The 27,748-nt window shown below is 38.0% G+C and overlaps 1 protein-coding gene across 7 annotated transcripts in view; it reads right to left on the bottom strand.

Moving 5' to 3' along the window:
* Positions 1-27,748, bottom strand: part of PCGF3 (polycomb group ring finger 3) — a 126,207-nt gene that overhangs the window by 31,606 nt on the left and 66,853 nt on the right. For all 7 annotated transcript variants that reach the window (XM_021005281.2, XM_078148484.1, XM_078148482.1 and 4 more), the window contains 4 exons: positions 17,510-17,627; positions 12,858-12,954; positions 7,832-7,887; positions 31-141 (listed from right to left, as the gene is read on the bottom strand). In XM_021005281.2, the coding sequence (XP_020860940.1) occupies positions 31-141; positions 7,832-7,887; positions 12,858-12,954; positions 17,510-17,618 (373 nt within the window). In that variant the 5' untranslated portion in view covers positions 17,619-17,627. The remainder of the gene's footprint in view (positions 1-30; positions 142-7,831; positions 7,888-12,857; positions 12,955-17,509; positions 17,628-27,748) is intronic.

Below are 27,748 nucleotides of genomic sequence, written 5' to 3' on the forward strand. Positions count from 1 at the left end.
CCACAATAGCTAGTTAGGAAGATGACTTACCATTCCGATGTGAGTCTAAGTGCTGCTTTGCAGAGCAAGTCTCCCCTTTGATGTCTCCTGGCACTTCCATGCCTAATTTGTGATAGAATTCCCTCTGTTTCCTCATTTCCGCTATTAAAAACAACATTTATCTTTTATTTTAACATAGAATGCTTTTATCACGTTAAAACTCTACCCCATCAACAGTAAGATCTCATACCAAAACGGCTGTCAACTGAAGAAAACTGGTCACTTAGACAGTAAATTGCTCTAGGGATAGAGACAGTCTGATGTAATGGAGAGAATCAGGATAAAAGGTTCCAGTCTTGATTCAGTCACTCCTGAGTGGGCTTGAGTTTGTTAAATGCAAACAGGAGGTGCTGAATGAAACCTGGTTATGCAAATGAATAACCTGCAAGCCTCCTTAAATAAAAATACAATTATGTGCAGCTGTCCAAATCATTGTGTGACCACTATAAACTCCTTCCCCAATCTGGGCCTCTGTTTTCTCATTTGTAAAATGAGGGGAATGGCCTGCATGATCCATCTATATTCCAGTTCTGAAATTAAATGCTTCCAATCTAATGTCCACAAACAAGATCTCTTGTCCTTCCCATATAGCATGCCTAGCATAATTGAGAGTGTTCAAAAAGTGTTCATCTGAGGTACAAGTGATAAACAGCTCTTTGCTAAACACACCTATTAACAACCTCCTTCTGTGCCACCCTATTCAATCAGGATTACTAAGCACCTACTTTGCACATAGTAATTTATTGGCTAATCAGAGGTTATCTGTTCTTTCTAATCTTTTTCACAAACTATTACTTGTAATATGGGCCCCTAACATTTATTAAAAGTGAAAATTCAGAGACAGTTCAGATGCTGTCAACTTGCTACATATATATAGTCAATTCTCAGTTATTCAGCCAGATGGCTTGTGAATTATCAGGTGCTCCTGCTTTTCATTCTTCCCTTTGCTCTGATTTGATGTTTACTAAGGAAAGTTACACACATTTTCAGAATATTGCTATTCTGAAAACGTACCTTATGTATCAGTTGGTGTGCAAGTAAGGATTTCTATCTCCTGGCAAATTTCAGATAATGCAAAATTAGAATCAAAGGGGACTCAGATAGACTTACTGTTGAAGTAATAAAAAACTTGCTCTCATACATCTAGTTGATCATATCTCAGTTTCTCAGATCAGATCTCAGATCAAAGGCAAGGGAACAGATCACAGTTAAAAACAAAGATGCATATGAGAAATTTCCCTAATAATTTAGAACATTTGCCTCCTTATCTTTAATATATTTTATTAATTTAAAAATATCAGCAGTCCGCATGTACAGAGGAAGAGATACACACACACACACACACACACACACACACACACACACACACACACACACATTCTCCCACCCAACTAAATACACTGTCAGGAAAAAAACAAGGGTCAGTAGAAATAAGTAGTTAGTTAATAACCCTTTATGGAAGTGTATGGTACATTAGCTGGTATTCTGGTGGTACACTGGTAGAAAGTAGTTAGACTTGGTAGCGGGAAGTCAAATTGAAACATTCACCTAAGGGGCAGCTAGGTGGTGCAGTGGAGAGAGCACCTGCCCTGATGTCAGGAGGACCGGAGTTCAAATCCAGACTCGGACCAAACATTTGACACTTACATTCACCTAGATGCTGAATCTAGGTAGTGAGTGCTCCTTAAAAAAAGGGGGGAGAGGGAAGGAAGCATAAGACCTGGTCGCAGCTCTGCTCAAGAGATGCTGGAAACTGAGGGGATGCCTATCAATTGGGGAATGGCTAAACAAATTGTGGTATATCATTGTGATGAAATACCAATTTGGAAATAACGTAGATGATATAAAATGAAAGCTAGCAATATTTTTAAATATAGCTAGCAATATTTTTAAATATATATACATACACACACAGAGAAATCATGGTGAGACTACTGCCTAATCTACCCTTCTCCACCAGTGAGAAAGACAAATGGATGTCAGTTACAATTTAATAGCTGTAAACCATCAGTCCTGTTCTTTTGGGGTAAGAATCTGACAATGAAGACCCTGAAAAGTCATAGAGTGTGACACACCTTCCTCCTCCCCTCTGTCAGGTCCTTTTCTCTGCCTCCTGTAAAGGACTTAGGAGACCTGGAACCCCTACTGGGTAACAATGCCAATGCCGGGCCAGCTGTAAGACCAGCTGTTAAATGTAGACAGTGCCCAGAAAGATGATTTCAGAACAATTTATTTACCTTGTAAAGTTTAAATTTTGACCCTGGCATTACTAACCCTTTAATAGATGGCTCTCTGCTTTTGTTAGAACCCGTGTTCATTTATATTCTCTGCTGTGATTTGTATGGGTTCAGATTACATCCTGGTCAATTCTTGTTGCCTACGACTTCTTTTGGGCAACCCTTAAAACTTCATTTCTGGCTAGCCCTTATTTCTTTACTCTCTCACTGCCTCCACCTGCGTCCCACTCTGTCTTTTTGGCCACAGCTGTGAAGCTGCTAAATCTGTGCCCTAGGTATAACACATAGTCCGTGAAAATGTTGTATGAACAGCAAAAAGGGAGATCTCTTCCATTTAAGGTCATAGAACTTCAAAATAAAACATTTTGCCTCTTCCAGAGGAAATTTCCAAAATGGTACTTGCTACTATCTCAAGAGTATTGGCTTCAGACCAACAGTGCTGGGTAGAGACATGGTGTACTATTACTAAGATTGTGTTTCAACAGGTACAAGAATTGAAACCTTTGCCACTAGTCTTAACTGTTTGAATAATACAAGTAAGATCCTATTTAATGAATACCAATTTAAGAATGCATTCTACTAAGCAGAATTATTTTCCTGTCCTACCAGATGGCTCATAGTTAAGAGCTTTGCTGATCTGCCTCAAAGGAATTTGATAAAATGAAAGATCCTATAAAATAGATGTCTTTGCAAATCCTAGTTCATAAAGCAGTCAATCTATTTAACAGAAATGTTGTGAACTTGGCTGGGTATTGATGCTTTTGATTTTCCTACATGTGTATTCTGGGGTGCAAGATTGGTAGCTAGCAGAGCCAAGAAGGTAGAAGGAGAGATGGAGGTAAGAAACTGAGATGGCAAAAAACAAAAAGAAAGAAACAATACCTCCTTTAAAGTAGTTTCCATTTAAACACAATTCAAGTCCAATGAAGCTTACCCTGTACCCCATGAAGTGTTTTTAAAAGGGATTAATGGCCTATTGGAATATGCACATCATACAAAGTTCTGATTTCACCTAAACTGAGAAAGGACCATGAAAAAGTATTGAAACTATGCAATACAAATAAGAAAATTTATGCTTTGGATCATACTGAAGAGGGTGTAAAAGACTCAAATGAATGATCTAGACATCAAAAACATGATTACCTTTGTTGGTGACTACCACATTCTGTATAAAGCTTTCAAAGATGAGGCAAAGAACGCTTCTCTGATTCCAAATGAATAGGGCAAAAACTTCACAGCTATTCTACAGGCCAGAAGACAAAAGCTGGGGGAGTGAAAATACTTCTGTATCAGGCCATTAGTATTAAGTGCTTGAGTGAATCAAGCCCAAGGTGATCATTTCTTCCCTCCCCAAATTCTAAAAATTACAATTAAAGGAAAATTTCTGTTCTAAAATGTCTCTCCTTCCTCCTCTGAATAAGACTCATCCAAGAAGTCTCTCCTATGCTAGTGAGGGAGATTTTCCAACTTGAGATGAGAGAGGCTCAGAAACGTATAGGTCTACACAGCCAAAAGAATAGATAGTGTGAAGAGCTCTCACACCCAGACATTATAGTCCCAGATTCCCCTCAACTCCATTTCAGGAGAAGACAACATACAAAAAGGAGTTGAAAAGCAGGGGGTGGGGTAGGCAGGTGGTACTAGCATGGAGATGGTGAGACCTAGAGAATGAGGGATAGGTGGGCCCTTCCTCAAAATGGAGATAGTGGGAAGGGCTCAACAATGGGAGAGGAGGGTCACAGGGGTGAATGAAGAAGGCAGCCCCAGAGGGAAAGGGAGAAGGTAGCTGAGGCAAGTTGCTGAAATCCAGAGCATGAGTTTAGAATGAACTTACGTTCTGGGATAGGATTCAGATGTAAGTACAAAGAACCCACCAAAGGAATATAGGATTAAAGAAATTTCCATAACCTGTTTGTTTTCATAAAATAGCAGGGCTCACACAAATCTTCACTGCTACTTAGCAATCTTTTTATGTAGTAATTATGCTTCCCTATCTCATTTTCCCCCAACCCCTATGAGTATTCCAAACCTTTTCCTTTGATCAATCCTCCAATTCCACAGCTTCTCTTCTCTTTAAATACAACTGACTTTGCTTTCTACTTCCTTGAGAAAATTAAGGCCAACTAAGCTAAGGTTCCTTAATACTTCTCCCTCCAAACTGTCAACATCTTAGTATCTTCACCTCTCTCTCCCTCTCCTCTCTGTCTCTCCCTCCCCCTCTCATTTCCCTCTCCCTGTCTCTCCCATTCTCTCTCTCTCTCTCTCTCTTTCCATCTCTCCCCACCCCCACCCCCCCCACCCCCGTCTATTTTCTCCTTCTTCTCTCTAGTATCAAAGACAGACACATTACTGACCTCATGGGTAAATGAGAAGCAGTTGTGATTTTTGTCAGTATTAGGAAATTCTGATGTAGGAACTCCCTCCACCAAATGCAGGCAGATCATAACCTGGTTATATGACTTAGTAGTAGTGTTTAGGGAGTCGCATGAGGTTAGTTCTGAGGTTCATACAATTAGTAAATATAAAAATTGGAATCTGAACCTAGATATTTCTGACTCCAGGTCCAGAACTCCATCCACTAATCAGACTGCCTATTCCTTCAGCTTCGCCAAGGCTAAATTTCACCCCCATCCTCAATCCCATGCCAGCCTACCTTCTCCAGAAATTCAGAAACTTGCTGCATCATTCATTCTCATTCATTCATATTCTCTCTCTGCAAGTTCTTATTCTCTTTCTCATATTCAATTTCTCCCTTTTTAATGACTTCTTACCACTGACCTAGGAAATTGATAAAGTGTCTCCAGTCCTATTAAAGTGTCCTCAAACCTACTATGTGTGAGTTTCACTGAAAAACCTCATGAAAAAGTAGCCTTCGCCTAACACCGATTTTTTTTAAAGCAATTGAGGTTAAGTGACTTGCCCAGGGTCACACAGCTACTAAGTGTCAAGTGTGTGGTCTGAGGCCAGATTTGAACTCAGGTCCTCCTGACTCCAGGGCTGGTGGTATTCTATCCACTGTGCCACCTAGCTGCCCCCCAACATCGATTCTGTCCTCATCTGCTGAAAGTAATCTTTCAACGGTCCCTAACTTCTAGCCAAATCCAATGGCTTTTTTTCTTAGTCCTTATCCTTCTTATCCTATCTTCTATTCTATAAATATTTATTAAGCACCTACCATGTGCCAGGCACTGTGCAGGGATACAAAAAGAAGCAATAGTTCCTGCCCTCAAGGAACTTACCATCTAATGGAGGAGACAACAAAATATATACAAAGTAAGCTATGTACAGGATAAACAGAAAATAACTGAAAGAGGGAAAGCACTGGAATTAAGAGAGATTAGGGAAGACTTTTTGTAGAAAGTAGCATTTTAGTTCCCTCTTAAAGGAAGCCCAGGAGGTCAGCAGTCAAAGTAAAGGAGTGAAAGTATTCCAGGCATGAAGGACAGTCAAAGAAAACGCCCAGAGCTGAGAAATGGAGCTTATTCATGAAACACCTAGGAAGCCAGTGTCAGTGGACTGAAGAGTATGTGTGAAGGAATGAAGTGTAAGAAGACTGGAAAGGCAGGAAGGGGCTAGGTTACGATAGGGTATGAATGGCCAGCAGAACACTTTGTATTTGCTCCTGGAGGCAACAGGAAGTCACTGAAGTTTACTGAGCAGGGTAGTGACATGATCAGACCTATTTGTAACACGAGACTCCATGGACCACATTTCTATCCTCAATACACTGTTGCGTCACTGAGAAGGCATACATTTATCAAGTATCTACACTGCGCAGAACACCACGTTAAGCCTTAGATAAGACATCCTATATGCGCTCTCTCAAGGAGTTTACTGCTTAACAGCTATACTACATAGTCTCAACATACCTGCTAAAATAATTTTTCAATAAAATCTGACTATGTCTAACCACGTCATTAAAGGCCCTTCAAACTCGGCATTCTGTGCTGAGTGGAGTGAGCAGAACCAAGAGGACTTTGTACACAGTAACAGCCACGTTATGCGATGACTAAGATTGTTAAACTGAACCCTTCTCAGCATTACAAGGATCTAAGACACTTCCAGAGGCCTCGGGATGGAAAATGCTGTCCACATCCAAAGAAAGAACCATGGAAGTGAAATCGCTATCACTTATTTTTACCTTCTGTTGAGTTTTGTTTCATCTTTCTGATGGTTCCTCCTATTGGTTTTAATTTTTACTTACAACTTCACTAATGTGAAAATATGTTTAATAGGAAAGTAAATGTAAAGCCTATATCAGATTGTGTGCCATCTTGGGGAGGGTTGGGGGGAGGAAGGGGGAGAAAAACTTTCAGCTCAAAAGCATATGGAAGTGATTATTGGTAAATCAAAATAAATTAATAAAATTTAAAAAAAAGAAAAAAAGAAAACAAACTCGGCATTCTGCCACCCATCTCCATACCTTTATACAAACTGTTCCCCAAGTCTAGAATATATTCCTTCCTCATCTTTGCCTCTTAAAATTTCTAGCTTCCTTCAAGATTCCGCTCAACTGTATCCTCCAACCGGAAGATGTCCTTGATCTCCACGCCCATCACTAACTGTTAGTTTTCTCTCCTTTCTCAAGTTATTGTGTATGTAGCAGCATTTTTGTGGGAGTCAAGAACGAAAAAATGAGTGCCAACTGACTAGGCAAAGTCTGGAAAAACCATACATGGATGTGATAAATACAAGAAATTCAAAGAAACACAGGCTGGTATAAACAAATGCAAAGTGAAATAAGCAGAACCAAAAGAATATATAAAATGACTACACTGATGTAAATGAAAAGAATACTTAAAGGGAGCTAAAATCTAGTTATTTCAATAAAAACCCCTAGAAGCAGGTAATGAAACATACCTCCTTCACTTGGCTGAGAGGTTGGCAATTTCAGGGTCCTAATATTGCATAGATAAACCTGTTTTTCCTTAACTGTTTTCCTTTGTTATGAGAGAGGGCTTGTTTACCAAAGAAAATGCTCATCTATAAATGACTATGATGTACAAACAAAAGGCACCAATAAAACCTACACACACACACACACACACACCCCCGAACGTGTGTTTGTTTCCATGTTCTACCTCCCTGGCAGACTATGAACTTCTTGAAGACAGGGATTCTTCTACTTTCTATCACTTCACACAATGCCTTGCAGACAGTATGCACCTAATGAATGCGTGCTGGGTTAGACTAGGAGAATGAACACTAGGCTGACTTACAAAGCTCACTGAATTACACTGCCAGGATACTACAGAATAGGTCAGACTGACCAGAGGAAACTCCCCCAAAAAAGAACATTTTTGTGCATATACAAAGTGATCATAGACAAGGTCTTTCCATAGAAATAGAAAAGAGGTTATGAATACAAGACAGATCATGGTGAAAAAGTGGCAAATTATAAGAGATTTTAAAAAATCCATTTAATATCAGAGATTTGAGGGACATACAAGACATACATACATGCAAGAGGAAAAACAGGTGAGAGAAGAAATTCCATGGCATTTCTGCTATTAATGACATGTTTTGTAACTAAATTTTGATATAGTAAGACTTACCTTCTTGGAGGCCTGGTACCAATTTGTAAACAATATCTTGCATTGTCCTGTCATGACTGGCAAAAAAAGCAAAAACAAAATTACAATTAAAAAACATCTGAAATTACATTAAGATGAAAATTGAAGTGTTCTTTTTAAATTTCTTTTTCTATCTTGCATTAAGCAATACACAAAATCACAAAGGTTTGGAAGTATTCATTTTTTGCACTGTAAAAGAATCCAATGGGATACATTCTGTTTCTCATTCTTAAAAAGCTAAAAGCCATAAACATATTTTTTAAAAATTATAATGTTAAGAATACACTTTGTTAAATGAACATATTATGTAAGTTAGGGATCATACATCCATGAAAAATTACTAACTTATGGAAAAGTATAAAAATATAAAAGAGCATTTTAATCATCTATATTTCTAAATTATTCTGGGTTCTGAAAGGGAAAAACAGAATTGTCTTAAATATGTATACAGAATCATAATATCATAGATCCAGAGTTGGAAAGCCCTACCATAATTTCCAATATTAAAGCATAAGCACCAATAGGCATGCTCTGAGTTGACACAGTTTTGTAATAGCACTGGCAGAACATCATGTACAATGAGGCCCTCAATGTTTTCTGATGGTCCTCAGATGACTATACCATTCCAAGATAGTCATTTTTATTTTGGAAAATCTCTATACACTTATCTATGGTGAAAGACACTAATTAGTATTTAACTAACTTCATCAATGAAAGTGGCCACTCTTTGGCAGAGGACACTGAACATATGCCCATACTTTTTTGAAGTATTGATAAGTTTTGCTGATATATTTTCTCTTTTTTTTCCCTTTACAAATATTCTTTGTTTTATATATATATATATATATATATATATATATATATTATATATGTATATGTATGGGATGGTTCTCTGGGAGGGCAGGGGAGATACTGGGTGAAATTTTAGTAATGTTAAAAAAAACCTGTAAAGTATCAACAAAAAACAATGGAGGGATACCATCATGACCTATAAGATTTCAGGTGTAATTTCAAAATGTGATTGTCATGAAGAAAGGGAGAGAATGGGAAAGGGAATAAGCATTTATACAGAACCTACTTTGTGTCAGGCAATGTGCTAAGTGCTTTACAACTGACACCTAATTTTATCCTCACAACGATCCTATGAAGTAAGTACTGTTATTATCCCCATTTTACAGCTGAGAAAACTAAGGCAAACAGAAGCATTAAGTGACTTGCCCAGGGTCACACAGATCATTTGAGGCCACATTTGAATTCAAGTCTGTCTGACTCCAGGCTTAGTGCTCTATTCACCGCAGCACCTAGCTGTGAGCACTATATATGAGCCAGCTGCCAAATAAATTCCTTACTAGACAAATTTGTGAAATAGAATAATTTTAATGAGACATAGTAAAACTCTATGATTTGGGCAACATGAATTCAGGCCTTGTTATATGTTAAAAAGCTATTTAAAGAACAACAGTTTTTTTCTAAGCTACTGCTATTAATATTCAGGCACACCAATAACGCAATCCTCCCTTCCTTGCAAGTACTGCAAAAAGCTTCAGAAAACACCCAACTTGAGAGCCTGATAATTATCTCAAAAATGACAGCTGCCACTGGAACCAAAGTCTTAGCCACACTCCAAAGGGTAGAGACAAAACAACAAGAAGAGCCGCATGGGGTCAACTTTTAGTTGAATCAAGAAGAATAGATTTAACTTAAATAAAAGACTCTATTTAGTTGACTGTTTTCTCTAATACCAAAATTTGTGCTTTCAAAGAGGCAAAGGTTTAAGTTTACGTATGAAAACTTGCAAAGACAAAAGAACTGATGACGCCTTATCTTTCATCTCGATATTCTACTATCAACAAGTATATTAAATTGCAGAGTGTAGCAGTACACACCTCTGGTGGTTAATGGGATCCAATAACCTAATCAACAGTGATTTTCATTGGCTGGAATAATCCCCAGTCTTTCTAAAGAAACAGGAAGGGTTTCTGCCGACTTCCTAAGATTACGTTATATAGTTTCTGCTCTAGGCTCTACTTAAAAACTCTTCTTTAAAGCTTAATTCATCCAAAGATTTGTGAATGTATCAGTGCGCATAAGCTCTCCAACAATGTAACATAACTCCTCCACTGCTAAACAGACTATCTTCTTTGAGCTGATGTGGCCAAAAAAACACTTGCCATCAATATTTTAAAGATGAACCTTTGCAAACTACATTAGCCCTCTAATGCCAAACACATACTCAGTTGCTGGGTTCACATTCAAAGAATTTCCAAATTGGTGGGATCTGCCAAAGTCCATACTCTGTTGCCATAATCCCCATTTCTGCTCTCTTGGGTTAGAAGAATTAACTTTACAAGCAAAGAAGGAGGGGCATGGCTAGATAATGGTTCATTTGAAGGAGACTATGGGGGGAGAAGGGTTAGTGGAAAGCTCAATGGGACAACAGTGTAACATGACAGTCACAGCAGCTAACACATCTTAGACAGTATTATGCAAGACATAATATCCCGAATAAGGAAAATGACATCCACTTTACTCTGCCCCAGTCAGACTATATTGGAAGTACTGTGTTCAATTCTGGTAGCCACATCTTAGGAAAAACACTGATAAGATAACAGGTGTTAAGAGTAGGGTAACTAGGATGCCGTACAAATAAAAGGACATTTAGCCTAGAGAAAAAGCTTTGGACAAACTTAGGAGTAGAGCTCATAGCAGAGTCTTTCTCAAATAAGAGATTTTTTTTAAACCACTGTTTGCGACATTATTTTCTAACCATCTCACCCCCAGTCACAGAATAGAACTTAGAAAAGTGGCAATTCATTTCTGTTTTCTAAATTAAGGCAAAGTTTAATTCTCTGACAGAATTCCTGCCCATCCAAACTTCTGTTCCCTTTAAATATAGGCAATCCTGACTTTTCATTGCCTCACCCTGTACTGCCCCTACTCACTTGATGATTCCTTAAGACTTCAGAAACGTTTCACTTCCCAGCTATAGCCAGTGGCCAAAGATATATGTGCAGGGTTAGGAGAGCAAGCATAGTCAAGATCTTCAAACACTTCATTTTAAGATGCATTTTTAAGAAGCCATTGTATCAAAAGACAGAATACTTGGATAACAAAATCAATCCTACTGAATCTATATGGAGATTTACAGATTTACAAATCTACCATCTTCAGTTTGGATACATCATCTTCTTTCCAATTCTCTATTTCTTTCTAAAAATCTCCATTTGAAGAATTCACAGCCACTTAAAACTTAACATGTCAAAAACAAAGCAAAATTTCTTTTTCTTTTCTGCTACCACAATGATGTTAAACTTCCAGCTGGGAAGTTTAAAAGTCAATAGTCTAAGTCATATACTAGATTCACCTATGGGGTTTGTAGTGAAATCAGGTCCGGGTCACTGAGTCCAGACTATATTGGGACAGAAGTATCAGCAACTCAGGTAATTAATGGCTGGGCAAATGAACAAGGTAAACTCAAGAACAGGTGCAGAGGTGTTAACATTGAAGGGCTTCAAATAATTAAAGAGCAGCTGTTTTCACAGGTACTGCCCTGGACACTGAAAGCACTCTTCATCAAGGACCTTAATTGTATCTGAGCAGGCAGGGCTCCCTCTCAGAAAATCTCCTCCTCCTCTCTCCCTTCTTCTCTTTATCTCTCTTGCCCCCTTCCCTCTATCAAGGGACTCGGCTTCATTCCAGCCAACCTGGACAGCTCTTCTGTAACTACTTCTTTACAGCCATAATCCACAAGTGCAGCTTATATACACTTCATTGTTCAAAAAAGCTTCATGACTCCTTATTTCTCTAAGACAAAATCCAAATTCAGCCTGATATTCAAGGGTCTCCTCGATCTGGTTCCTACCTGCCTTTCCAGCTTTATTTCTTGCCCTTTTCCTTTAAGGCATCCTCTGTTCTATTCAAAATTGACTATTCCCCAAGTTCCCCATTCTGCCTTCTCCCTCCAGGTGCTCACACAAGCTTCGCCTCAGGCCCACCTCGACCTCCAAAGATAATCACTCCCTTAAAATCTAGCTCAGGGGCTACCATCTCCTCTGCAATCCTCCCGGATCCCAGCTTGCTAGTGTTATCTTATCTGGCTCTATGTTGTAGCCCCATAAAAGAAGGTAATTTACCTGAAGTCTAAGAATCTTTGGTTTTGGTTTTTGCATCTTCAGAGCCTTTCACGTAGTAAATGGTTGAGAAATTGAAGGCAGGAGCCTCATATGTCTTGCCCTAGTACCTCATGAACTATTCTGTGCCCAACGGGTAAATGTTGACTGACTGACTCAATGTAGATGTGAAGACACTGTCACAGTCATTCCCCATACGAAGGGAGGACCAGGAACAGGTCAGGGTTTTAAGAATTTTCCCCTTCTATAAGCATATAAGTCATCCTTAACTGTAGACAAGAGCCTAGTTGTTGAACAACTCTCTGGACAGTAGACCTAAAGGACTCTCTCAGCAAAGCCCTTCTAGAAGGTCAGAACTTACTGCACTTTTACATTAAGTTTGAAATGTTGTGTAAACATAAAAAAATTATTATAAGTAAAAAAAATTAGTCAAATTTAATTTCTGAAAAATAATTTTTTAAAATTTATTTTAAAATATGAAATTCTAAATTACCCTTAAAATTCAATCTTCCAATTTATATTGTTATTCCATTTGGACAAATATTTGTGGAGTAAACAGAGATTACTTCATTTTAAAGAAACTGTGTAGTTCTTTAGGCCAACAGGCATCATAACCTACAGTGGCATGCCCTAAAAGCAGAAGAACAGAAAAGGGGCACTTGGTATACGCATGAGGAACTGTATTTTAATCCACACCAGGACAAAATGTCATTAATTAGCATAATTAGCCACAAAGGAAATACATATCTATAAAATTAAATTTAAAAAAAAGATGAATAATTTCACCATACCAATATGCTGTTACTATACCAATACACAAGTTATTTTCACGCACCAATAATTTCATATCTTCTTCCTCTCTTATAATGGGTACTTACCCAATATATTGCAGCGGATGACTCTGATGAATAACAATTCTACACGTAGGACAAGTGTTATTTTCTTCCAAATACTTTACCAGGCAACTTCTACAGACTGTTTTCAAAAGTATATTTAAAGTTAGAAAACTAAATTCCCAAATTAGAAAGTGCTCATATAAACTATTATGAATATCTTTCAGTGCCTAAAAATGAGTCACCATGTATTTCTAAAGATTTCAAAAGCTCATTCTTCAAATTTTCAAATGCATACCTTGTTCCTGGCTTCAGGGAGGATATGATTTGACCCTCTATCACCCCTAGGCTGACAGTGGACAAAAAGTTTTGGATCAACAGCAAAGCCCTCCTCCCCGCTCCCCCACCTCATTCAATCTACTCTGCTTGCTTTTTTGTGTTTTGGGGACAAAAGATGAAAAATGGAAGAGAAGGACAAACTGATTCAGGTCTGAAGAGGAGTATCAAGAGCTACAAGGTAACAGGACTGAAGTTTCAGAATCTGAACAATTTTCATTGTAAGTTTGTTTTTTAAAAGCATTTTCACTTAGACTAACACTTAAAGGTCAAAACCTTTCCTCTGAACTAACTTAAGACTGAAATGATTTTTTCATTGTTGTGGGCAAGACTGCAGCCCCTCCACACTTCAGCAGACTAGCTGCAGGGGCTGCTGTGCATCCTGTAGCTCAGCTGGTCCTTGGTGGTCTCGTACAGCCAGACCTCGTAGCTCTGGCCAGGGAGTGTATGATATCAGCTTCACCTTCAAGAATCAGGCATCAGAATATTCTGGACTGGTTAAAGCTGAGTATAAGTCAACTGCAATCATTTTGAACAAGCTACCCCATCAGCATCTAAAAATATAACTAACCAAAAAGTATATCTGAATGAGTTTTATTTTCCCTTATCATAATTACCAGAAAAACATCTCTAATTTGCTTTTTCCATTTTCACTCTCTGCAGGGTAGGGGTGGGAGGTAGGCTTTCATCATGTTTTAAAAACCAACGTTCCCCAGAATCCTCAGATGTATCACCCACTGGCATATTAATAATCCTTAGTACATACACCACACTTAAAATGCTTAAGATTATAGGAACCACATTCTAAAGTTACACAGTGACATCTACCTTTCAGTTAAGATAATGCAAAAAAAAAATTCAATTGCAGTACAAGCTAAAATGTTAAATGATCAAACAAACGGGTTCATAAAGCATTAAAATATATACATAATACTAAAGAGTATTTAGGGTATTTATATTCTATTTTATGTTTATGAGAAATTGTCAGGGTCACCCTGCTGTCACTTCCTGCTGACCATGAGACAGGTAGTTCTTTGCTACACACTCAAGAGTGACAATAAAGGAAGCTGTAAGCAGCTGAGTCACATGACATAGCTGCTCTCCTGAAAAGCCAAGGCAAAAGGCCCACTGCTAGTACAATGATGCCGAGTTCTAGGCTCTCCAGCATTATTGCATGACAATTTGTGAGGGCCTTAGAACTCATCTAACAGAATATCCTGTCTCCTATCTTTTCCATACCTTAAGTTTTCTTCTGTAATCCTAGAGAAGGCAGGGCCCATTATTTCTAATTAGTTTTTGACATATGGTGGTTTACTTATGATAATTAAGATGATACTGGGGTGGGAGGAATAGTTCAGGGAGGTGGTGTAAAGCAATGGTGTCTAACTCAAATAAAAACAGGGGCTACCAAACCCTACATCTGGATCCCTGTGGGAACATATTGACTTAGAAAACCACATCCCAACATTATCTCTCTTTTATTGTGTTTTTATTTAGTCTGTTAAATGTTTCCCAATTCCACTTTAATCTGCTTCGGGCTGTACTGGGAATGGTGTGGGCAGGTAGCTGACACCCCTGATCTAAGGCATGAACTAACGGCCGGTTTTGCACAGACTCTGCTGCTCTGACATGTCCCTGTGCTTAGCGCCATTTGCAAATTTAAAAATGTCCCTCAATTTCTCCCTGCAGATCACTTATCAAAACAGGTCTGGTGGCACTACATGCCCATTTCTCCTACCACTGACGTTACCATTAAAGCAGAACTTTGAAATCATCTGGTTCAACTCCATTCTTGTCCAGATGAACACACTGAGCTCCAAAGAAGTGAACATGCTTGCAGGTGAGTCAGGATCACAACCTGGGGATCAAGACTCAGTCTAGGGCTCTTTCTGCCACATCAGGTGGCCTCTTCACCTACATTTTTCATGGTATCTTCATTTGACCTCTAATCTTGTCTGTCTTTTTGTAAAGTCTAAAGCAGAGTTTATCAATCTTGAGTACCAATCACTATGTAACATTTAGAAATTTTATCACAGTGTCTAATATTTTCAATAGTAATTAACAGTAAAATAAATGTAAACTCAAATGCATGGCTTTATGTAATACACTGCATATATTAGGATTCTTATTAAGCAACACATGTGTCATGTTGAGTCTGGATTCCACCCAATGCAAGAAAAAGCATGTTTGAGCAGGCACCTAGACCAGCTTCTACCTCCTTCTCCTGTCATCAGCTGGTGCACCACAAAAAAGGGGAGGAAGTAGCATATTATTATAGTGACAAAAAGCATTTGATTTAGAGTCAAAGTCTGAAGGTCCTTTCCATCTCTAAATTTTATGATACCATATTTCCCCATTATGGGCTTGCTGAAGTCTATCACAAATTATACTTTACCTTGCAGACCCTCAACTCATGGCCCTTGCTCCAACAATCACTAATTTCAAATATTTCTGGTTGTCCTAGCCTTCTAGCATCATATTTTTGTATTTAATAAGGGGTCTCTACACTCTTCTTCCCTCCTCATCTGCTTGCTCAGGAATGTAAAGGAGGGAGGTAAAGCCCCTAGCACTGGAATCCTCCTTGTTGCCTTAAAGCATACCTAAGTGTTCCTCATGCACATTTAGGAAAGTAGAAAATCTACCTCAATGAGAGAAAATTCCCAGTCTTTTGTGAGGTCATGGTTTTAGGTCACAAATAATATAATCCTGACTTTCTCCTTCTAATCTCTCAGCCTCAAATGTTTTTAAAATGGTTAATAGGTTTTAGGATCTGAAATGTGCTTTTTTTTTAACATTGAAAAGCACTTTTTAATATACTGATAAATTTGTCTAGCTCCTAAATTTTGGGGCAGCACTGGACTTGGAGTCAAAGACACATCATTGATTATTCAATATTAGGCAAGTCACCTCCTTCACGACAACTGAAGAAACTAAGGTTCAGTCTAATCTAAAAAATGTAATCTATAAAAAGTAAAATAATTCTTGCACTGTTTGTTTCATAGGGTTGTTGTGAGGAATGCTATGTTAACTGTAAAGTGCTACATAAATTTGCGCTATTATAATAATCCAAAGCAAATCTGCTGATCCTGGATCTAATTAAATTATGACTACTAATTCCCCTTGTTCACACGACACAGATTAGTTCACTAACAGATTAGTTTATTTAAGTTCGGCTTTCCAAGGTAGGAACCACGTTTGCTCTTCCTCAATGTGAAGCTTATGTGTTTAGCGTTCTTACCAGGAGTGTACTGTGAGCCGAAACTGGAGCAAGAAACAATTGCTAAATTTTCAGTGGGAGCATTTGTACTTTGAAAATAATTACAAATTTAAACATTGGAAATTGTCAAACACTAACAACCAGAGTTTGATTTACTGTCTACACTTAAAAACTGATGGGGAAAATGTTAATAACGTAGATTAAACTAAAAAGTGTATCCTGTCTTTTTTTTTTTAATCATTTTTAACTTTTTTTTTTTAACCATTTAACAATACATCCCTAGGTCCCTCTGCCTTTACCACAGTTTTCACTTTGACTATCATGGAAGAAAACCTTGCCAGGGATTCTTTAGAACTTTTCTTATGAACAAAAATCATACTGCCCGTTCTTTAGCTCACTGGTCCCTTGTCACATCATTTGGGTCAATAAGCCCTCAATTTTTACTCTAGAGCCATCAAAACTGATGATGGGTAATGTCAGTTCAAAAATATTCTGCATATATTTTTGTAATACAAATAAATTTGTCAATTTTTAAAAATTGGATATAGGATTCTTCCTTAATATGTTCTATAATAAAGGGCTATGTCTATTAACCAGTTCTGTAAGAATCAGGTCTCTCTGCTATCTCCCATGTGTCAATTCTGAATATACTTTCTGTACTAGGATAACTGCCTGTGGCTGGCTTTTTCCCATAAGTAGTTTTCCCATAAGTAATTTATAAGTAATTCCCAGTAAGTGGAAATTGTTTAAACATCACAGGTTAACTAATTTTTAAGAAATTTAATATATTATAGCTTCTGCACATTTTATATACAAGCAATTTAATTTCTCCAATTTCTATAATGATTATAAAGACAAACCCTGTCATCACATAATTCAACTTTCTTAAATATACCACTTCAACTATTTTTTATTTTCCCATTTGTTGCTCCTACTACAAATTACTACGATTAAAATTCCATAAAACCAACTTTAGTCTCTTTTCCTATGCCCTTCCACTGTATACTCTGGAATTAAAATGGTAGTTTTTTTCATACTTGGCTCAATTATCTCCAGCATAAAATGATCTTCAGCCAGAAATCAGGGACCTATGTCACCTGAATTTTAAAAATTTTTGACATTCTAAAATAACTTCTATACATACAGGTATGCAAACACTCCGTTACAGTGGTAGCATCAATTAGGTATCCATTGCACAGGCGGCATGTGATATGGGCATTTATGTCCCAAAGCTTAATCTTTCTGGTCAACATCTTTGGTGTCTGTAAGAGGGAAAAGAAAAAAAAAATTAAGATCTGAAAAACAAGTGAGCATTATTAAAAGTTTACTTTTTGTCTATGTGGATTAGCTTAATAAATATGACTCTTTATATGATTCTTTACTTGATCTCATTTCAACACTACTGCCCTGGTATGCCAGCGTCCTCTACCACAAAGAACCAAAGAGACAGACTTTGGTCAAGTACAAACAGAAATGAGCAGACCTCTTCTGGCAGTACTAGAAAGGCAGGCATTCTATCCGAGAAACACTGAATTGTTTTGTTCTTTGTGTCAATTGCAATTGTCTTACGTAGAAAAACAGTTGTCAGAATACTGGCTTTTTTCCCCATTAATTTAGGAAAAGATCCATGTTCTTCCATAAACCTTGGAAAAGATTCATGTTACCACAATATTTTGAAAAACACTATCTCTGATTTGGAGTTGCTAATCTAAATTTTGCTTAATCTCAACTTATAGCTATTGAATACTTTAAATGGCGCAGCAGCAGTTTGCTTGTGTGTTTTCTGTAATATACAAAAATAGCTGTAGCTCATCAGCCAAATCTGTTCACAGAATGATTTTTCTAGGAGGGAAGGTGGCTTTGAGGCTGAGACATCTGCTTAAGCAGCGACATTCTCTTTCCTGGTCCTCTTGTGACCAATGGCATTTAATAAAGATAAAGCTGATATATAATAAATTGATTTTTCCCCTTAGTTGGAAGGGAAGTGGTCTTCTTGCAAACTGAACCCATTATCATAATGAGCTATTTGTATCCAAAGATATTTCATTTAGGTTAAAAAAAAATTAAAGTAAACACTGGTCCAGGAGGAAAAACAGGCCTCCTCTACATGCTCTTTCTCCTCCCTTTCATAATGTCCATCTATGATCATTTAAAAACTTCTCCTTTAAGGTTCCCTTCAATCAAACAAGTGCAGGGCTATCACAGTCATCTATAAGCCTTCCAGGTCATTCACCCTCCATTTTTTTCTCTCTCAAATAATTGTTTTTACATCGCTTCCATTTCCAAATAAACCCCCTTTCCTCTCTCTTCCACAGAAAATTATCCCTTGTAACAGGATAGTCGCCAACCTGAATGCTAAACTGGGGGAAGGAAGGAAGGGAACAGGGTGAAGAAGACCGATAGAACTACATGCTAAAGTAACTGATAAAGATGGAGGAGTTCTAGAAGATGACACCTCAGTGTGGCATGATAGTTATAGAATCTTAAAGCTGAAAGAAACTTCAAAAGTAATCTAATCCTGACTAGCAGAAAGCCCATGTAATGACAGCCTGGAGAAGTGACTTGAAACTTTCAGTCATGGGAAATTCACTCCTTCCATGCCAGGCAGGCCATTCTACCCTTGAGCAGCTGTCTGGGATTGGATTACCCTTTCCGTTTCTTCAAATTACTTACATACACATACACACACACACACACACACACACACACACACACACACACAGAGACAATTATAAACTGTAATTCTACATATAAACTGTAATTCTACATATAGAGTTATAGATGAAGAAAAGATGTAAGTAGGCAGAGCAGTTATTATTATCCCCACTTTAGAGATGAGAAAACTGAAGCTGAGTCTGGCTACATTGGCAATTAGCTCAGTCAGCCAGCGGTGCTTTAAGCCTATGGCCTGTCCTCTGCACTCTGCTGCCTGGCATCACGCAGCTGCCCTTCACTCAGAAGGCACAGCAGCCCCTTCTCTTGGCTTGAATGAGGGGAGGTGAAGATAGGAACAGATTCTTTGAGGAAAATAAACTTCAGTTTAATTTAGGGAAGCTACAAGAAGAAAAGTTTGAGGATGTATGGGAAATCTGTTTACAAGCACAGTAGAAGGATCTACCCCATAGGGCTGGAAAGGAAAGGTTCAAATCCCAGCTTGATTACTTACTCCCTGTGTGATTTTAGGCTTGAAAGAGCTGGACTAGATAACAACTGATCTCGACATAGTGCTCTGGGATTTACAAAAGCACTTTGCTCACAATGACTCACCATCCTGCAAGATCACATGAGCTCTGGTACTCACACATCCCATCAGAAGCCCCTCTCTCCCCAACAACTTCTGATAAGAGGGCAGGAGTATGGAGTGCTGCCCAAAACACCCCTGTAAGGACAGTCATGTCTTCATTTCCCACCCACATGATCTCCTCTGGCTTTCTCCATCAAGCTCTAGCATGGGCTGGTACCTTCTCTTCCTGCCCCTCCCCACTTTTCAGCTTCCTTTGGTGTGCTGTCTTCCCCCATTTCTTTTTCACATGTGTATCCCTAGAACACAGCAGTACCTGGCACACAGTAGGCACTTAAATGTTTATCAACTGAATTAAGTATTTTTCAGAGAAGATGACATGCATCCATGGTGACACAGCTAGGGCTATAGCCAGTATTTGAACCTGTCTCCTGATCATGTCCCACCATTACAATATTTTAAGGTGATTCAATTATCCCTAAGATCCCTTTCAACTCTCAAACCTGTGATCTCAGTTTCTCGGCAGTGAGGAGCAGAAAAGATGAAGGAGTCTGGGATTTAGAAAGGATACTGGTACGTACTTGATTATTGAGTAACTACTTGACTATTTTTCTTTTTAAAATTTTAAAATTTACTTTCAAACTTATATACAAAATAAAAAAAAACTGCCATGTGCAGAACATGAGAGGATTCAATATAAAGCAATACATTTCCAATTCAAGAAAATGGAAACCTATAAGAAAATAAGAAAACCTATAATGAACACTACACATTATTTTCAAAGTTGTCCATCTTTTCTTTGCTTCCTTGTATGTTTTCTTGTCCTCTGCTGTGCGCTTTTCATTTTATTATTTTTTCCTCCTTCCTCCCCCCAATTAAATGCAGAGATGTATATGTATGGGTATGTACATACATACATACATATATACATAGACATAGACATTCATAAACATACACATATTTCCACATATATACTCAACCACACGGTATTATGCTTATTTTCACTTGTCATCTGTTTCTCTGAGGGTGGATAGCAATCTTCCTTCATAAGTCCAAGTCTTTCCGTATTTTTCTAAATCCACCAACTCATCATTTCCTACACCCAACAATATTCTGACCCAATCACATTCTATCTTGGAGATTGTTTATGAGAATTTCCCCCACATTTTCTACATTCCCTATATTCAGGTCTGATATTACTGAATCTAGCTCCTTCACATCTTTTCTCCTGGTTTCCTTGAAGTTCCTGACCCTCTGCTCTTCCAAATGAATGCTGTTATTATTTTTTCTGACTTAGATAAATTTCTAGTAATTTAACTGGGATGGCATCATAAATAGATTAGTTAGGTAAAATTGTCATTTTAAAAATTATATTAGCTTTACCTACCCATGCACAATAAATATAACTTCAATTATTTAGACCTCGCTTTGTTTGTATAAAAGGTATTTTGTGTTTATATTCACATACATAGTTCCTATGTCTTTTTTGGCAAGCACACCTCATTTTTTTTTAAGTCGTTATTTTTTATGGTCTAAAACTCCTGACTAATATGGCTGACACTTGGTGTAGTTTCCCTATTTTTCTCCTTTGATTACATCTGATTTTAGCTTTAACTTTGTCTGAGATCATGATTACTATCCCTGCTTTCTTAGATAATAAATTCTACTCCTGCCTTTATTTTATGTTTGTGTCTATCTCTCATTTTTATAGCATTTCTTGAAAGCAACATTTCTGGTATCAGTTCCCCTCTAATAGGTAAACTTATCCCATTCACACTCTAAACTATAATTATTTGTTGTATGTTTTCCTCCTCCCTATTTTCCTCACTATACTTCTCACCCTATTCCTATCCTTCCTCACTCCTCTACTTTACTTTTATCCGCTACCTTGCCCTCCTAATTCCTTAACCTAACCCCCCACCAAGAATCCCTCCTGTAACTTCTCCCTCCATCCTATCCCCCTTATCTTCTTATTTCTTTCTGAACTTAGATTTTTATACCCTTCTAAATATATGTATTGTTTCCTCTTTAACACATTCTCCATGAGAGTAGGGTTCCAAAACTATCTACCCTCCTCCCCATCTGATTCCTCGGTATCAGTTCTTCCTCTTGTACCTCATCTGTGTGAGATAATCACTCTTTTTATCTTTTCCTAAATCATTTTGCTTTTTAGAATCACATCATGTTCAGCTCTACCTCACTTTAGATCTACCCAATTCCTAATGATAATGACATTTCCACGTAAAAAGTAAACAGTATACTTATTGAGTCCCTTGTAATTAGTCTTTGACATTTACCTTATTTCTCTTGAATGTATTAATTTTCTATTAAGTTTTAGTCTTTTTGTAATAAATTCTTAAAAGTCTGTCAATTGACTGAAAATCCATTTTTTTTTTTCCATCCAGGATTATACTGAACTTGCTGGGCATGACATTTTCAGCCATAACCCCAGTTCTTCTGCTCTTTGATATATAGTGCTCCAAGACCTGCAGTCTTTTAGTGTAGCCACTGCTAGGTCTTGTGTAATTCTAATTGTGGTACACATCCTTCTATATTTGAATTATTTTTTCTTGTTACTAGTAATATTTCCTCCTGGGGGTTTTGTAATTTGGCTATGATAATCCTGAAGGATTCCCTCATAGGATCTCTTTCAGGTGGTGATCAGTGGATTTTTTCTATTTCCACTTTCCCTTCTGTTATTCTAACACTTCAGGACAATTTTCTTTAATTATTTCTTGTATTAATATATTAAAATTCTTTTTTTGATCATAGTTTTCATTTCAGGTAGTCTGATTATTCTTATGTTTTCCCTTGATCTGTTCTCCGGATCAGTTGTTTTTTAAATAAGATGTTTCACATTCTCTTCTATTTTTTATTCTTTATATTTTATTTTACTATTTCTTGGCTTCTTGTAACTTCACTAGCTTCCTTTTACCCAGTTCTAGTTTTCAAGGAGTCATTTTCTTTCTTAAGAGTCTGGATCTCCTTTCCCAGTTGGATGACTTTTTTTCCCATAATCTTTTGACTCAAAAAAAAAAATTCTTCAATCTCTCTTATTTGATTTTGGAAGTTTTTTGAATTCTTCTCTGAATTCTTTTTGGGCAGGTGACCATTTGATGTTGCTCTTTGGGGTAGGAGAGGCTTTTTTTGCTTCACTATCCTCTGAGGATATACTTTAGTTTTCTCTATTCCCATAGTAATTGTTTATAGTTGGGTTCTTTCTTCTTTGCCTGCTCCTTTTTTTTTTTTAGCAGCTTGTTGTTATACCTCCAATCTTGGGGTGTGGGGATGGTACCTCTGGCCTCAGGTCCTTCTTGCTATTATTTTTTGAGCTTTGTCCTGGGCCCAACCTCTGCACTCCTTTTCCCCTCCAAGCCACAGCTAGGGCCCCCTGACACATTACGCTGGAAATGGTCTTGCTCCCGAGAACCCTCCAGTGGTAGTGACCTTCAGTTCTCCCCTCTGGCCTGGAACCGAGACCAAGAACTCAGCTTTCTTGTAAGTGGCCACAGCCAGCAGCGTCCCTGTCCCACTCTTTCTGCACTCACTGCGTGTGTGCTAGTTCTTTCTCGCCCAAGACCACATCCCAGCAACACAACTGGGCCTGGCATCCTTTGTCAGCAGAGGCTCCCTCAATCTTCCCCAGCTCAGATGCCTGACTCCCCACACTGTCCGCGATGTGAAAATTCCTGTGCCCGATAGGCTACCTCCCAACCCAGCTGCCCTCAGGGCTCTCCACTGACTGTTTCAGCAGAGCTAACCTGGAGACGTTTTTACACTTCACTCAGGCCAAACCTCTGTCCTAGGATCTTTCTTTGGATCTTCTCTTGTTGTCCCAGGAAGACCACTGTTCTACCCCAACTCAAGTTTATTTTTGCCATTTTACATTCACCTGGAGGTACTATTTTGTAGTAATCTGGACAGCTTGGAATTTTCTGACCTACTCTGCCATCTTTCCAGAATCTTCTCCTTGACTATTTTTCAACTAAAAGATTTGCTACTTTTCTAGAAATTTAATATTATAAATAGAAAGGCTTAAATTATAATGTAAGTTGGGGATTAAATTTGAAATCACAGAAATTGTTTTTGCAATTATTTTTCTAATTAGCATTAGAGTTTGAAGCCATGTTTAAATTTTGGCTTGGTTCCTTAATATCTGTGTGACCTTGCAGGACATGCCACCTCAAAAAAAAAAAAAAAAGAGGGAGGAAAGAAACACAAAGCAGGGAGAAGAACAAGAGACAAAAGAGGAGAGAGGGAAGAACGCCGAAGAGCAAAGGCCGATGGATGGAAAGAGAAGTTAGGAGGGGATCCATTCCCTTTACATAAAATGTCAGGGTAATCTAGACAATCTCTTAAGGTCCAGTATGACTACAGTGATCTAAGTGAAAGACAACTCAATGCAACATATAATTTACCAAGTGCCTTACGTATAAGGCCTCCTGCAATACAACATTCCTAATATTACCTCAGGGTAAAGCACTATCTTTCAATGTTACCCAAAAATTAAATCACTGGATACTGAGGATAAACTGAATGTATATCCAGGCAGTCACAGGGGTCACAGAATTTTACAGTGAGAAGAGCCCTGAGCCATCACCTAGTCCAACCTCCTAATTTCTAGAGATTAAGAAAATTAGGCCCAGGGGAAGTTAAATGAATTGTCCAAGGTCACCCATAGAGTAAGTGGTAATGTCAGGACAGAAACTCAGCTCTGCTGGCTCCAAATCCAAGGCTTTTTCCACAGCTTCACAAGACACTAGGAAACTCTGCCTTCAGAAACAACAAAAAGAGCAAAATTCTATTCCAGCAGACAGATCCATGGAGAGACAATGACCATTCAAAGCTTCAGAAGGCCATCATACTGTAAATTTTTCATATCCTGCTGAGTATCACCCATTTAAAAATCATTTTTGACTCAAGCTTCTTACAAGTTCTCCATTTTTAGAACTGCATGACTCAAGTTGGTTCATTTTGTACCGTGCCGACTGGAAGTGAAACTCCTTATTAACTTACCAGATTAAGAAAAATGCTACCTGTATCATCATCATCATCATCATCATCATCATCATCATCATCATCATCACCACCACCACCACCATCATCATCACCAAAGCTTTTAAGTGTTTACTATGTGCTACATATTATGCTAAGAGCTGGGGATGAAAGGAAAGGCAAAAAATATGGTTCCTGCCCTCATTGTGATGGAGACAACGTGCAAATGATATATATAGATAAGCTATATCCAAGGTAAATAAGAAGTAATCTTAAAGGGAAGGCTTCTTACAAAAAGTGGGATTTGAGCTGAGTCTTAAAGGAAGTCAGGAGGCAGAGGGCAGTAGAGAGGGTATTCCAGGCCTGAGGGATAGCCAGTGAAAAGGTACAGATAACTCAGGAGATGGAGGCTCTTACACAAGAAGGTCAGTAACACTAGAGCATGGAGTCCTAGGAAGGGAATAAAGTATAAGAAGACTGGAAAAGAAAAAGAGATCAGCTTGTAATGGACTTTAAAAACAAAGGGTTTTTTACTTAATCCTAGTAGTAATAGGGAACCCAAGAATTAATTGAGTAGAGGAGAGACATGACCAGATTTATGCTTTAATAATATTACTTAGGAAGCTGAGTGGAGGATGGACTGGAGTGGGGAAGAGACCTGAGGCAAGGAGGCCAGCCAGCAGGCTACTTTAATTATCCAGAGGTGAGGTGAGGAAGGTCTGCACCAGAATTTTCCTCACAAGAACCCTAAAGGCTAAGTAGTACAGTATTATTATTCCTCTATTAGCAATAGGCACAGGACACATGACTTGTGACTGGTAAGGACAATTTCCCAGTTATTTTAACAATGCAGGCTGGAGGCTTCTCTACTACTTAGTCTTAGAGAGTTGCCTGGAGCAGAAGTGTTAAACCTCCTCACAGCCAGCAAAACTCCCCACTGAGGCCAAACCAGATTTAAATGTAACTGGAAAATATTTAACAAAGTAAATAAAAATACAATATAGATAATGCTAATAATTTATGGCTTATCCATTTCTGCTTGAATTTGATATTACTAGTCTAAATCACTCAGTATGATTTGCTCAGGGTCACACAACCAGTTGAACCCATGTTTTGAGGCCAAATCTCTATGCAATACACCATTTTATAAAAAAACAAAACGAAACAAAAAACCTGAGGCTCAGAAAAATTAAGGTTTTGGGTTTTTTTTAACCCATGCTCACACTATGAGAGACTCAAGTCTTTTCAGTGAGCTTCTTACATCAAATTCACTGTTCCTTCCACTGTGCCAAAGTTTTTAAAGCAGAAAGCTATTCATATACTGCTATTGTTACCTGGCTTTTCCTCCCTAAACTCATCTTACATAATGTTGAAAAACTGCATTAAGAGGCATTTTTTTTGAATAAAAATGTGATATAGTGACAAAGCCTACTAGCCTGTGAGTTAAGAGACCTAGAGAGTTTGAAGGCTTCAACTCCATCTCTTTATAGATACTTCCCAAATGTTCATCTCCACTTACAACCTCTCTCCTGAACGCCAACCTCCTGTCCTATTCTCCAACACTGACAATGTCGTCCCTACCTGAATTAGATTACTTCCACTTGGCTCCAGAGAGATGAATGAGGCCCAGGGAGATAGGTAATAGTTCAATATAGAGGAAAGAAAATGTCCCAACAATTAGAGCTATCTAAAAGTCGTATAAGCTGCCTTACATTGACAAGATCCCTGTCACTGGAGATTTTCAAGCAGAAGGTGAACCACTTGTTAAGGATGCTATGAAGATACACAATCTGGATAAGGAGTGGGTTGAGAACTGAGCTCCCTTTCAAACTATCAAATCTGAAAGTATACAATCTCAATTTCAATTCTGGACTTCACACCATTTAGGCAGGATGAAAATACATTACTGCAGAAGCTTAGCTACTGTCAAAGGGAATATAAACCAACGGCATAAGGGACTTATGGAAAAATTTCCTGACATCACTGTCAAACACTAGAATAGCTCACTGAGGAAAACTGTGAATCTTTTGGAAGTCTTCATAAAATAAACCCACAGCTTTCTAAGCAGGAAGATAGTCTAAATTTCCTACCAAGATTTTGCCTAGCCCAAAGATTCTACAGGCTGTCTCAGAGATTCCTCATCCTGAGGTACTAAAAAGATTTCAATTCTTACAGCAGTAATAATCTCTGACCACGAGAGGGCACTTTGCATTAAGCTGACTGTTCCTTGCCATCCAGAAAACTCTTGAAAGATATTCATTTCAATCAGTGCTAGATTTGTGCGGCTTTTCTCATTTGGTTATTTTACATGTTAAATTTGTATAGAGGTTCAAGGTCATTTGCACTCTATCCACTGCACCACCTAGATGCCAACATTTATATGAGGAGATACTGTTTATTTACAAAAGGCAAAAATTAAGGAAGATCTTACTTCTAAGAAATTAGTGTTTGTATAAAATAAGAAAATAGCTATAATCTGACACATATACTAGATTTTAGGAGAGAATATTTCAAAGAAATCAGAAAACAACAGAGAATATCCTGTGGCCTAAAATTCTACAATCTAAGTCAGCCTTCAGAGAAGGATGGGACAGGATATACACAGGGATGAAATTACAGAAACAAAAACAAAAACAAATCTCCCAAACGTTCACATACTTAAATGGAGCTATAATTTCGTTAATTTATGACTCTTCTCAAATGCAGACTGCAACCACTCCATGAAAGTCCAACCTGTGTGACTACTGTCCACGGCCTCTCATAAGTTCAATACAGGGCGTCCATGCAACAAGCTGGAAGCTGTTCTCAATTTTTCCTGTCGTCACTGGACACCAGTTGAACAATGACTCTCATCCCATGTCCTCTTTATCCAGTCCATATTCAATGACATATTTTTTCAAAGTTTCTTATGTATTATATGTTACAGCCTGCTTACACCTACCTACCTACCTTTCCATTACCATCTGAGTGATAATCACTTTTTCTTCTTCAAAGACTGTAGTATTCCAAACTTTGCTGTAATAGCAACAACAGGAGAATGCTGGCATTAAGAGGGGCCCTTGCTTTCATGGAAAGCTTAGGGTCATTAAAGGAGCTCTGCCATTTCCTGAAGGCAATGTGATTTATTCTCGTCTTACTCAACTCTGG

This window comes from Phascolarctos cinereus, unplaced genomic scaffold (assembly GCF_003287225.1).
Source record: "Phascolarctos cinereus isolate Bilbo 61053 unplaced genomic scaffold, phaCin_HiC Scaffold_9;HRSCAF=440, whole genome shotgun sequence".
NCBI lineage: Eukaryota > Metazoa > Chordata > Mammalia > Diprotodontia > Phascolarctidae > Phascolarctos > Phascolarctos cinereus.